Source organism: Thunnus maccoyii, chromosome 11, assembly GCF_910596095.1.
Source record: "Thunnus maccoyii chromosome 11, fThuMac1.1, whole genome shotgun sequence".
Classification (NCBI taxonomy): Eukaryota; Metazoa; Chordata; class Actinopteri; order Scombriformes; family Scombridae; genus Thunnus; species Thunnus maccoyii.
The window spans coordinates 33,140,043-33,153,112 of record NC_056543.1 but is presented as its reverse complement, the minus strand read 5'-3'; the positions used below and the strand labels follow the sequence as shown (position 1 = coordinate 33,153,112).

Genomic DNA, 13,070 nt, shown 5'->3' with positions numbered 1-13,070 from the left:
CTGGCTGGAATAACAAGGAGCTTGGTCTGAGAGAGGTTTAGTTGAAGGTGGCGTTCTTTCATCCATGCTGATATATCGGCAAGGCATGATGAGATCCAAGCCGAGACTGTGTGGTCTTCTGGCAGGAATGACAGAAAGGGCTGGGTATCGTCAACATAGCAATGGTATGAGAAACCAGTTCTGTTGTAAGGTACAACTGTGATCTCAATGAAGTAAGCCATACTCCAAAGAAAAGACTGAAGTAGAAGTAAAATCTGATTACTGACCTGCCGTATGTTAACAATTTTACAAAAGCCAGGTCTGATTTTCTGCATAACTTGATTTTGTGAGTAACCTGGTTTCTGTTTGCATGTAAACATACTGAATGACTGAACTTACCATCTGACCAGGCAGTGGGCTCGCGGAGGGAAGTCATTGTTCATGCACAGAAGGTCTTGCATTGCCAAAGGGAAGGTATCTGTACGCAGGAAAGAGAGTTGGTGGAGGGATGACTGGGTGCATTCTCTTAACTGTTAACTTTTCCTTACTATTATTTTTTTACAACAAACATATGAGCATAAGGAAAATTTTAAATGTAGGCATGATAATTGGGATTTTTTTGTGGGAAAAATATGTAATAGATAAATTAACTGTGTGCTGGGAAAAAAACAAACAGAGTTGAAAAATGAAATGATGTAGTGAAAGATAAACAGAAGAGTAATATTCAATCTGTTTTAATTTAATTTATTAACTAAGTGGAGCTAAAATTTTGACTTGTCTGATAAGCTTTTACTGCCTTTTGTGAGTTTTCAGGGCTCAATAGGTCACTCTCCGAGACTGTCATTCTTTTCAGACTTAATGTTCATGCCTTCTCTATAGAAAGGGGCTATGTAAGGGATTAATTTTGTCCCTTAAAAATGCAGAGAAATTTGGGATAGCAAACCACCCAACAATAAAAAATGATAATTAGTCTAAAATTATAACAAAAGACAAAAGAACTAAAATGTGAAATGCAAATAAATGTAATTTGCATCCAAATCACAGCCTCAGTTTGATTGTATTGCCTGTCATTTGGTTTGCGTTTCTTATTTTTGGTTTGCAATTCTTAGTTTTTCTTTGCATGATTCAGTTTTCCTGAGCTTGATGACAAAATCTTCATATATACAGTGTAATGACAACACCAGTATTGTGTGACCACATTCTTGCATTGAGGGCAAAGATTTTATCAATTTCTCTGAGCAGTCAGATAGTTTTTCAAAGTCCATAGAACTGTTGGTGTTTCTGAACATTTACAGTGTATTATTAAATTTGACATAGCTTTATTTTTTCCTCCAAGCAGGCCTCAATGAAGGAACTTTTTACTGGTCAATGAAACTGATTTGTTGTTTTTTTCTTTTTACTAGGTCCTGGTAATTAGGTGCAAGATGTCACCATCTCATCATTCATTATGACACTGGACGGAGGTCCTACTAGAAAGGTACCAGTCCTTCCGTTTCATCATCCCACTCTTAACATAACAATATGTGCACGAATGCACAGTACTCACCATTTTCCTGTGATTTCTGTTTGTTAATAACCAGATTTATAAGAAGAGATGTGTTAAATGAATGTGCAGAATAACAACTCAGTGTAGTAGGTGTTGGGTCTCACCAGCCAACCACATGTTCCAAGACTCTAAGAAACAAAGGGAGTCCTCAAGAAACTCAATTTCCCCAGTCCTTGGTTGTTCGTACCTAAGTGTGAACTCCAGCCATGGACCCAGGTTAACAAAACTAGAGATTCTCCACTTCTCTCTCTTTCCCCTTATGGCAGCTGTTGGAGCTGCTCAGCTCTCTGCTCTCTCGTGTGGCCTGCTCATAGCAGACTCTTTTCTTTACGGCAGAAGACATGAGAGCCAGCCTAAGCCTCAGTAACTAAGTTATCTAGTGCCAGCAGCTACTGCACAAGTCTGCTGGCTGATTTAACAAGCATAGGAGCCACAAAGCAGAGTTAGCTTGCAGCTATATGACCAATGCTATGCTATGCTGTATTTACATAGTAAATAAATATAGTGTCATTGAGGTTTTGAGGCTTTTCTAACCAAATTTGAGGTGGATCAGTTCAACCTGCTAGGACTTTTTTGTGCATCTGGACATGTTACATGTGCCTACCAAAATTTGTTAATCTATGTCAAATTTAAAAGTGGGGGCTTTTAATTAAATTTAAAAAAGAAAAAATTTAACATCCAAGCCAAGAACCCATATCTGATATCAAGTTTCGCCACTTCTGATGAACGTGCAAAGTTTTATGAGTTTTCCAGGAGTCCTAGTACCTCAAAAATGCCAAAAGTAATTAGGGGGCGCTGTAGAGCCGACATGCCATGCCCAAGCCCAATTGTGATACTAATCACAATACTTTAATTAACAACAATAATAATAATAATTCGAACATATGTACATATGTGAAGTTTTCGCGCATCCTAAAGGCCTCAAACATGTTCGTAAAATGAAAATTGACGCACGAAATTCAAAATGGCTTACTTCCTGTTAAAAAGATTTGAAAAAAATATGTATTATGTCAATAATGATGAGAGCCATGGACCCACCGAATTTTATGCACATCAAAGAAACTTTGTTCCAAAATGGCCTTGTGTTTGGGGGTGCTATGGAGCCCGCAGGCCACACCTGAGCACAGTCACTGCAGAACTTTTCACCAGTTCTGACATGTTTGCCAATTTTCTTGAGTTTTTGAGCATCCCAAGCCCCTCAATGCAAAGCATGGGGGCATAATAATAATAATAATAATAATAATAATAATAATAATAATAATAATAATAATAATAATAATAATAATACCTTCAAAAACAATAAGTTCCTCGCACTTTCAGTGCCAGGGACCATTGGGCCCCTGGCACTTTTGTGCTCGGGCCCTAATAAGAAACGCAAACCAAAAGAAGGCAATATAGTTCAACTGTGGATGCAAATCACAATTCTTTGCATTTGACATTGTGGCTCTGTCATATTTTGGAATGATAATAATTCCGAGTTGCATTTATTTTTGGATGATTTGTAATCCTGCATTTCTTTGTTTTTGTTAAACAAAATGAATCCCATACAGCCTTTCACAGTATTGAATACACACCATTGCAAAAAAATGCAAATGAGAATGCACTACTGTAAATATGAAGTTAAAATGGAACTGTTTAAACATTGCTATCATCAACATCATGTAGATTACATATTATGGCACATTAAGACATGACTTTACCCTCCTCGAGCTCGTCCTTTCCATCGTCCTTCTCACATTCTTGTTTCAGAAAGTAGTGAGTAATGGAGAACTTAAAATCAGCAAAGTTAATCTCCTGAGACTTCTCCTCCCAGGTACCACTGGTGTATTCACCCTGTGTTTAATATAATGTAGTGATATGACAAAGTGAAGGTGAAGAATATACTGGCAGCATACTGCTCACTGGTGTTATTCATCTGAACATTCAAGGCTGAATGAGAGCACAATACCTTCTCTGGGGACGACTTTCCTCCCGAGTTTCCAATCAGCTTCCAGTCATTTAGCACTTCCTCAACTCTGGACACGAAGCTGCAAGTAGATAAAATTAGTTTTGTTGTCAGCAACAGGGATTAGTTGGACATGCACTGTATGCTAAATCATTTTTACATTGTACACATCATATATCATAAAGGCTAATGTTGGCATATGATGTTAATACAGGTGTTGTTTCCAACAATACACATATTGTGTCAGTGTTTCCTCTAGGTTTTTTCCTCAGAGGGCTCTGAGGTGGTGTGGTTGTAGTGGGATTGTGTCCATTAGTCAGAGGGTTTAGGGTTATTTCACTAAAAACTATGCATTTTCACATCATTTTGAAACATTATCATTACAATATTTATAAAAAAAAAAAACAATATAGGCTGTAGTTTTTCACAATACACTTAGACATTAGAAAGAAGAAAAGTTAAACAAATATGCTCACATATCATTATCATTACAATATTTATAAAAAAAACAATATAGGTTGTAGTTTTTCACAAAACACTTAGACATTAGAAAGAAGAAAAGTTTAACAAATATGCTCACTGATGAAATAAATGCTATGTCCCGAAGTAGGCTAATCCTTCACATTTTTGTAAGTGATAGCACGGTATACAAAATAATAATCACAAAATAGCAATGGTAAAACAAGGCTTATAATAAATGGATTTGAACTGCGATTTTTAATTTTTTTAATTTTTAAAAAAATTGTGAATAATGGTGGGTACAGTAAGTACAGGAACACATAAACAACCAAGAGAGATAACAGATGGTACGACAAAAAGAAAGGGCAATAACAAAGGGGTATAAGACAAACTAAGGAATATAACATCTCTGACTAAAGGTAAGCAAGTTGATGGATGTGTGTCTGTGTGTGGAGTGTGTTGCGTGTGTTGTAAGAGACCAGGGGTCCGTTTCACAAAGCGGGTTTAGTGAAAACTCAGGGTCTGTTAACCCTGAAATGAGGGAAACTCTGAGTTTTCCGTTTCAAAAAGGGATGTAACTCAAACCAGAGAAAGAGGGATAACTCTAGCCTGTTTCAGAGAGAGGGGTAACTTAAGCTCTCGGTCAGTTACCGTAGTAACAGACTCTATGAACCTAACCTGGTCGGGACCAGGTTTTTCTCAATGAACCTCGAGTTTCTCTCAGTCTCCGCCCTCTTTCAGAGCCACACACTCCATTTGATTTCCTCATTCATTCAGTCAGCAGGCGAGTTTTGGCGTAGCCTAGTTCTGCCGTCTGTCATTTAAAAAAATCATTAAAAAAATCAGAGTCAGTATATTAGAAGTCCATTAGGCACAGTAACATTTTTCACTAACATGGCATGTCCTTTTGATAACGATCCCGTGGATGAAGGTGCAGCATTACTGCGCAGAGAATTAAATATTCATTGAGAGATGGTTATCAGACCGCGCATAGATGTTCTAGCATTTCCAGACAATTATCTTTTTGAGCGGTACCGTTTCACGTCACAGTTCATCATCTACATACACAACCTAATCCGTCCTTACATTTGCAACATTACCCAGCAGATATTGTGTGTTGCGCTGCATTTCTTTGCAAACGGAAGTTTTTTGTACAATGTCGGGGCCAGCCACTGGCCTTCCTAAATTCTGGCTTATGACCAGCTCCTCTGCCTCCGTTAGAGGTGGCGGTGTTTTACGGGCATCTGCCTTCTTTCTGTTGGCTGAGTAGAAGTCTGTGTTAGTTTAAATAGGCTTAATTATTTAAAAGAACATGATGTAAATGAGAAGACATTTATGTGTGTGAAACCAGCATTATGTTGGGGATAAAACAGCTGCTCAGTCAAACAGCCACTTAATATTTACTTTACAATGTAAAACATGATCAAAATGAGGTTCCCCCATGAGATTATGCCGAGGTCTCACCTGTTTGAACAATGTTTTTATATTTCATCCTAAACTGCTGCCAAGTGCGCTTCTCCCTCGCGGGATTGGACCTAAATGAAATAAATTAATAGGCGACCAATCAAGCAGTTTTCCTCTGTAATATTATTGTGATTGCAAAGGACTACATTTAAACTTAGGCATTGACCCGAGCAGCGATGTTCTCCCACGCCGTCTCCCTCTCTTTTGCAGCTGCAGCGGTGTTGCACTTCTTTTTGAAAACATGTTCAAACTCGCCGTATTATCGCATTAAGATTTCTAGTTCTAGTGGGGCGAAAAACGCCGCCCTCCTCTTCCCCGTTGCCATGGTGACTCGTTGAATCGGGGCTCCATTGATGCTGGCTTTTATAGTTGTGGTGCACGCGCTTAACTCCAGGTGAAACTACTCCGAGTTGAATAAACTGACTCAAATCAGCTGTTCTGGAACCGGAAACTCAGAGTTTCCTATCTCAGAGTAGATCAACTCAGAGTTCAGGATTAGACTCAGAGTTTGTTGAACCTGCTTTGTGAAACGGACCCCAGGGCAATGGGAGTGGGGTTAGATCAACCAAGATAGATATCCAAATACTTTCAGCATTCACACTATTGTCATCCAAATCTTTATTTATTATTATTATAATTATTATTCTGCATGTTTTTTCCTCCATACTTTGAGCGACAGAAATAATTCAAATATTAAAATGTTCAGCTCTTTAATGACATTTATGCTATTATTTTACAGTGATTTTATATATTTTTTTAAAATATTCAAATTTATAATGGAAAGTCTATGGGAGGAATGTTTGAAAGCTAATATCTCAAAAACTAAAAGTACTAGACTGTTCATATTTGAGATACAGGTGTCCCAGGTGAGAATGTTTAATATATTAAAACATGGTACCAATAGCGCCACCATGTGGTCAGTTATTACATGTTTTACCTTTTGGCTAATAACTCATGAATGGTAAGTCCTATCAAAAAAATATTTGATATGTTCCTTGGATGATGCTGATTAGACTGATATAGGCCAGCCCATTTGCGCCTAAAAATTTTTCTGCCATTTTGGATTTTTTGATTAACACATGTTTTTCTTATGTTGGCACATATTTCATCTAATCAAATATATACCAAAATTGGTATATATCGTATTTAGAGGACCACGAACAAAAGTTATTCATTTGTTTTTGGATATCACTTACAATTTGTCTGTAATTGGTTAGCAAACCTTTGAAAGCGTGGCCTAATGCACTTAGAGCTATAATATGTAATTATTCCACATTAAAATGTCTAAAAACAACTAGACCTATGTTATATATTTTGTTGAGTTGTGTACTTACATTATCCCAAATGTTTCCAACATTTTTCAGACCCAGAGAAACCTATAATTTTAATCAAGGTAACGGACTGTTTCATTTGGTCGCCTGTTATTTAATATTAATATTATATATTATTTTATTATTACTATTATAGGGCCTGAGCACTGAACGGTGTGAAGGCCCTCTTGTAATTGAAGGAATTTCCTCTCTATTATTCTTTTTCCAAAAAAAAAAACAAAACACATTTTGAGGGCCTAAACATGCTCAAAAACTTTACACATTCATCAGAAGTGGTGAAAAATTGCATATTATACGGGTCTAGGAGGTGGATGTGGCAAAATGGCTCGAGAGCGCCCCCTACAAAATTTCAAATTTGAAGCCCCTTCTTTCAATTTCATGTAGATAAACAAAATTTGGTAGGCACATGTAACATGTCCAGACACACAAAAAAGCCTCTTGCAGCCATACCCTAAATTCAACAGGAAGTCAGCCATTTTGAATTTAATTTCAATTCTTGTGCAGATTTTGCCATTTCCAGGCGTTGTATTTTACCAAACTCCTCCTAGAGATGTAATCCCACTGACTTCAAACTTGGTCAGTGTCATCCAAAGACTTTTGTGATGAAAAGTTATCAAAATTTTGAGTTTTCACTGAACGCCATTGCTGTGGCGATGCAGCGAATTTTGATGTTACGCCATGAAACAGGAAGTTGTGGTAACTCAAAAGTACATTGTTCAATCTGCCTCAAATATCTCATGCTTCCTAAGTGTTCTGACCTCAACACATCTATGTGTCAGTATTGAGTTATAGTCATAGCGCCACCTACTGGCAACAGGAAGTTGCAGGTGCTGTTTTTTATGACCTGTGCCTAGCAGGATGAACAGATCCATCTCAAATTTGGTCAGAAAAGCCTTAAGACTTTGATGATGCTTTATTGTGAAGATTGCTTTTATTATTATTTTTATTATTCCCTCTATTGCATTTCTGAGGGGCTTGCGATGCTCAAAAACTTCTGAAAATTGGCACACACATCAGAACTTGCAAAAATCGTAAAGTTCTTTAGTGATTGGGCTCGGGCGTGGCCAGCAGGCTCCATAACGCCCCCAAACGCAGGGTCAATTTAGAACAAAGTTTCTTTAATGTGTATGTTATTCAGTGGGTTCATAGCTCTCATCATTCTTGATATAAAGATATTTTTTCAAATTTTTTCGCCAACAGGAAGTCAGCCATTTTGTCAGCCATTGGATTTCATGCATCAATTTTCATTTTACGAACATGTTTGAGGCCTTTAGCATGCATGAAAACTAACAAAACTTTGCATGTATGTTTGAACGAATAAATCTTATATTAATATCAAAATTGGGCTTGGGCGTGGCATTTTGGCTCTGTAGCTCCCCCTAATTACTTTAATTATGTCAAAAATTTCAAAGTCAAAGCCCCCACCTTTAATTTTAGGCATAGATTTATGAAATTTGGTAGGCATTTGTACCATTTCCATATTTAAAAAAAAAACAAACTCCTGGAGCAACACCTAAGTCCACTAGGAAGTCAGCCATTTTTTTATAAATTGTGCATTTTTTTCACAAAGTGATGCCATTGACAGACATATTTTAACAAACTCCCCCAAGAGGTTTAACCAAAGTGACTTCAAATTTAATAGGTGACATCAAAAGACGTTTTCAATACTAAATTGCAAAGCTTTTTAGTTTTCATGGAATGCCTTTGGCATGGCGTGCTGGACAATTTTGCCCAAAACGCATTTGGGGCATTAAACAGGAAGTTGTTGTAACTCGACTTTACATTGTCCAATCTGCCCCAAATTTCTCAAGCTTGATAAGAGTCCAGGCCTGAACACATTTTTATCATTTAACGCTGCTTGCAGCTTTAATCAATGTTAATTCTATGAGCAACTTGATGACAAAATTAAATTTGGCTCTTGTCAGGTTTATGTGCTCTCTGCAAACCGATGTCTACTCAACCAAAGATCATTTATGAGGAAAGATAATTCATTCACTGTATAATCAAATAAGTCTGATCAAAAAAGAGTGTTTTTGTAGCTTACACAATACTAACAAGGAGTGACACAGTAGTCTTCTCAAGTAAAATAATCAGCCGATCACGTCACGCCAATTTCGCATTCTCAAGTCAAACTTGTCATTCATATCAGATCAATAATTTAAGGTTATCAGGTTATTAGTTCTGAATCAGGACTTCCAGTATTTGGAGGAAGTTGCTTGAGAAAAATAGAGCAGGCTACTGTTATTTCATTGGATACATATTTAATCAACATTTCATATCTTCCGTGCTATGAGTATTTATTCTACTCTGGTCTTTGGCACAAACTTGCACTCGTTTGCATTTTTTAAAATTTAATTTTCAAGTTGCAACTACAGGTAATCAACATGAGTTAGCCTGCCACTCAAAATTGTTTGTGTGCTTTCAGCCTGCAGATTTCAGCTGCATCTTTTCAGTTGTAGTTACTTATGACTTTAATTTCTTCAAACATTGAATACTGAACATAAAGGGATAGTGAGAGGGATTTTAATGGATTTAAATTTGATGAGCAGATTCAATTATGAAGTCAGATGCACCAAACCAATTCAACACTGGATTAAGATTGGATAAAATGCAAACCCCAACCCTGACTGCAACGACGCACAAGAATAAGTAGCAGAGTAAGTCAGGTTGCCCTTGTATTTTGTGTACACTTTTTATCATTTTTAATGATAATGTAAAAAAAAAAAAAAAAAAAAAAAGAAAAAGAGATGGATAATGTTATTTCTGAAAAACAAAATTACGAAAAACGAAAATGAATCAAAAGAAAATGAAAAACCCTATCACATCCAGATCAATCATCTATGATTGCTTGTGTTAGTCATTGACTGGTACCTTTTCACAACAAAGGGCAGTTTCATTTTGTAACACCAACAAACAGATATAACAAGAAAAGTGTCTTGTTTAAATGACATAAGTTCTTTTTTTAATAATGAAATGAAACTGTACGTTGTTATTACGTTAAGTTACGGTTCTCTTTAAAATGGGATTTGGTCATAATACGAAAATATCTTGTTATAACGTGAGGACAAAACGCCGTACTAGATATCCTAATTACTTTAAATTATTGTTATAATCTAATGTATAATAGGTATAAACCACCAATTATAGTCAGCAAAGTAAGGATAAACTCGCCTACCGTTCCCATTCTGATGCGGTGGTGAAATCAGTGATCTCAAACACCTCTGACTCGGGCTGGAAGAGAAAGAAACAGGTTAAGAATAAAAATAAATTCAATACTGTTGTTTTAACTGGGGATTCACGTTTGGACAACCGCGTTGTCCTCCTTCACTGAGTAATTTGGCTAAAGAAACTCACGTCACTGTCAGCAGCCATGTTAGTGTCTTGTTATTATTCTCTTCCTCGTTGTTGACGTCGACTTTTCTTCTTCTTGTTGTTGTTCTTCTTCTGCCGCTTCTTCTTCTTCGTTGTGGTTTATTGGCGGTTGGCAAACAACGAATTGGCGCATTACCGCCACCATCTGGTATTGAGTGTGAATCCGAATGTCTGGTATTTACAATTTTCAAAAAAACAAAACAAAACAAAACAAAAAAACCCTCTCATATCTTAATCAAATTAGTTAGTCTAAGATACTTAAATAGGATTCGATAACACTCATTTCATGAGTTCTTTTGTAGAATATATATTACTTTTATCTTTTTATCTTTTTTTTCCTTTAATCAGATGCCTTCTTTCTTCTTCATATTTCTGACATTTCTTCTTGCCCACAGTATTCACATCTGCCTGTTTTATGTTTATGTATTTTGAAAAATGTACTGTTTGGTCCTGTGTGTCCAAATCTAAGTCTTGATAGTATTGTCTAATCTCTCTTGTTCCTTCCTGCACACCTCATTTCTCCCACTTTCCTAAGAACTCTGTTAAACTATTGTCCTTTCCTCTCTTCCTGCCATTGCTTTTGCCACCTTTCCTTCAAACTCTGCTTAGTAATAATCTTGATTTCTGTCTTGCTGAAGCTAACTGCCAAATCAATGTGATTATTTTTTGTGGCCTCCTTTGCAACCTTATCTGCCATTTCATTTCGCTTGATACCAATATGTGCCAATAAAAATATTACTATAAGACCCATCATTTGAATTCTGTATAATGTTTGTTGTACTTCTATCAAAATGTCTGGCCTGCTGTCTGAATGGCTGTACTGTAAACTGGCCAGTGATGAGCTTGAGCTTGTTATTAATTCAACTGTTTCAGCATTAAAGTGTAACACATTTCAATTGATAAATTCAGTGGTATTGACCTTTAAGTGCAAGAAGGATAATTTATTAAAGATTTTGAGAATATAACAATTATAGAGTAATTAACAATAAAACAAATACAAATAATTAACTGATAAGTTCAGAGTAATAATACTCATAGTAGTAGTAATGATAATAACAGTAATATTGTGTGTATATTTTGTTTTTTAATCTGTAGTACTATGTTCAGTCTTTTTCAGACAGTTCCCTCTCAAAGTGATTTTCAGCCTCCTTGTCTCCTGCTATGAAGTCTGGCCTTCTGCTGCAGATGGTGTCTGTGTGCCACAGGTCAATGGCAGTGGAGGGGTCATAGTTGGATCTGGTGATCTAAGTTGTACCATGAGGAGATCTGACAGGGAGGCAGATGTCAGTTTCAGAAAACAAGGACAAGTGACATTAAGTGAGTGAATACTTACCATTTTGGCACTCATAGAGGAAGAATTAAAATAGAAGTTTGAGTCTTTGCCTGCTTCATTGTGTTGAAGCCTCACTTGCAATTTGCAGTAGAAGCAGGATAGACAGGACCAGGTCCAGCAGGTGGAGGACATCAGAACAATGTTCTTTGTGCTTTCCAGGACATCCTTTTCAGGCTCTCTTTTTCTGCATAGATTTTGCCTTCAAGATAGTCCTCTGGTCAGGGATGTTGTCAACACAGACACCAGCAGAGTTCAGGACAGGTCCAAAATGTTGACAGAAGGTGTCAACTTCTCTGTCCCCAAAATCTGGAAATGGCAGGGAACACATTTCAAGACTCAGAGTATCCATGTCCATCTCACAAGGTACCCAACATACCCAATATAGAGTTTCACAGCCATTTCTATAAGCCAATGCTATTCTAACATAATGGCAAACTATCTATCTTGGACACATACTGCAACTAGCCAGCCCGCAGTAAATATACAAAAATATATTAATATATCTATAAATTCATTCTGTGTAATGTACAATAAATGTAAAATATGTGGTGAGTCTCTGTCTGAGTTTTGTCTGTCAAACCACCGTTGGCCTTCATCATTGGCCCCTCTCTAATGTTAAAATTATTCATTTAATTATTTCAAGATTTTTTGAAATAAATCTTCTTAAATCCTTAATCAATTAATTGACTGAATAGTTTGTAGTCACTTGTAGTATATTCATGATTACAACAAGCACAATAATGACACTGACAAACCTGGTTTTGTATTTTTCAGGCACAGCTTGATTGGCTACCAGAGAGGCTAATGCCTCTGCTAAAGTGATGGACACTCTAGGCACTAGGCGCTTGAATCTGAAATATACACACCAACCAAGAAATAACAGATTAACAATGAAGCTGTACTCTTTCTATAATTATGATGTCTTGATCTATTAATTTTCATTAAATGTATACAGTGTATGGCAATTACAGACAGCATTACATTACTGTCATAATCTTACATTAAGTGTAGATGTCTTGGTGTGATGCTGGATCCAAATTTCAACTTTAAGAAACATGTTAAAAAAAACTGTTAAAATGATAAAGTACAACTTAGCAAATTTGAGACATATTAGAAACTGTCTCCTTTGAACACAGCCAAGATATTTATGCATGCTATGATTCTTTCCCATATGTCTGATTGCATCACATGTTGAGGGCAGGCTGGAGAAACAGCCATAAGACCTCTTGAGTCCTTATGCAAACAAAGTCTGAAAACTCTGGACAAAAAGCCAATGCATTTCCATCACTGTAGGGTACTGGAGAAATACAATTAATAATATTTTAAATGGTTTGGTCCCTCCTCCACTATGTGACTTTGCATACACTTGCTCAGTAAATTCTATTAGATCCTCCAGAATATCCTCTATACAAGATTGTACCATACCATTTTGTCACACTGCATTTCGGCAGTCAGCTTTCTGTGTGAAAACCACAACTCAGTGGAACGCCCTACCTGATGACATGAAGAAGTGTAGTTCTATCAATACATTCAAGGCCAAATTAAAAAATCAACTAAAGACAAATCTGTGTGACCACTGAGTCTAGTTTACATTATTAATTTTCAATTGACATTGTGGGTGTATGTGATGTGCTGTTGTGT

At 36.6% G+C, this 13,070-nt stretch overlaps 1 protein-coding gene across 2 annotated transcripts in view; it reads right to left on the bottom strand.

Moving 5' to 3' along the window:
- rab3gap1 (RAB3 GTPase activating protein subunit 1) overlaps positions 1-10,166 on the bottom strand; it is a 71,539-nt gene extending 61,373 nt beyond the window's left edge. For both annotated transcript variants that reach the window (XM_042426029.1, XM_042426030.1), the window contains exons 1-5: positions 10,079-10,166; positions 9,900-9,955; positions 3,474-3,552; positions 3,226-3,358; positions 379-457 (exon numbers count right to left, since the gene is read on the bottom strand). In XM_042426029.1, coding sequence (XP_042281963.1) covers positions 379-457; positions 3,226-3,358; positions 3,474-3,552; positions 9,900-9,955; positions 10,079-10,096 — 365 coding nt within the window. In that variant the 5' untranslated portion in view covers positions 10,097-10,166. The remainder of the gene's footprint in view (positions 1-378; positions 458-3,225; positions 3,359-3,473; positions 3,553-9,899; positions 9,956-10,078) is intronic.
- Positions 10,167-13,070: the final 2,904 nt, after the last annotated feature.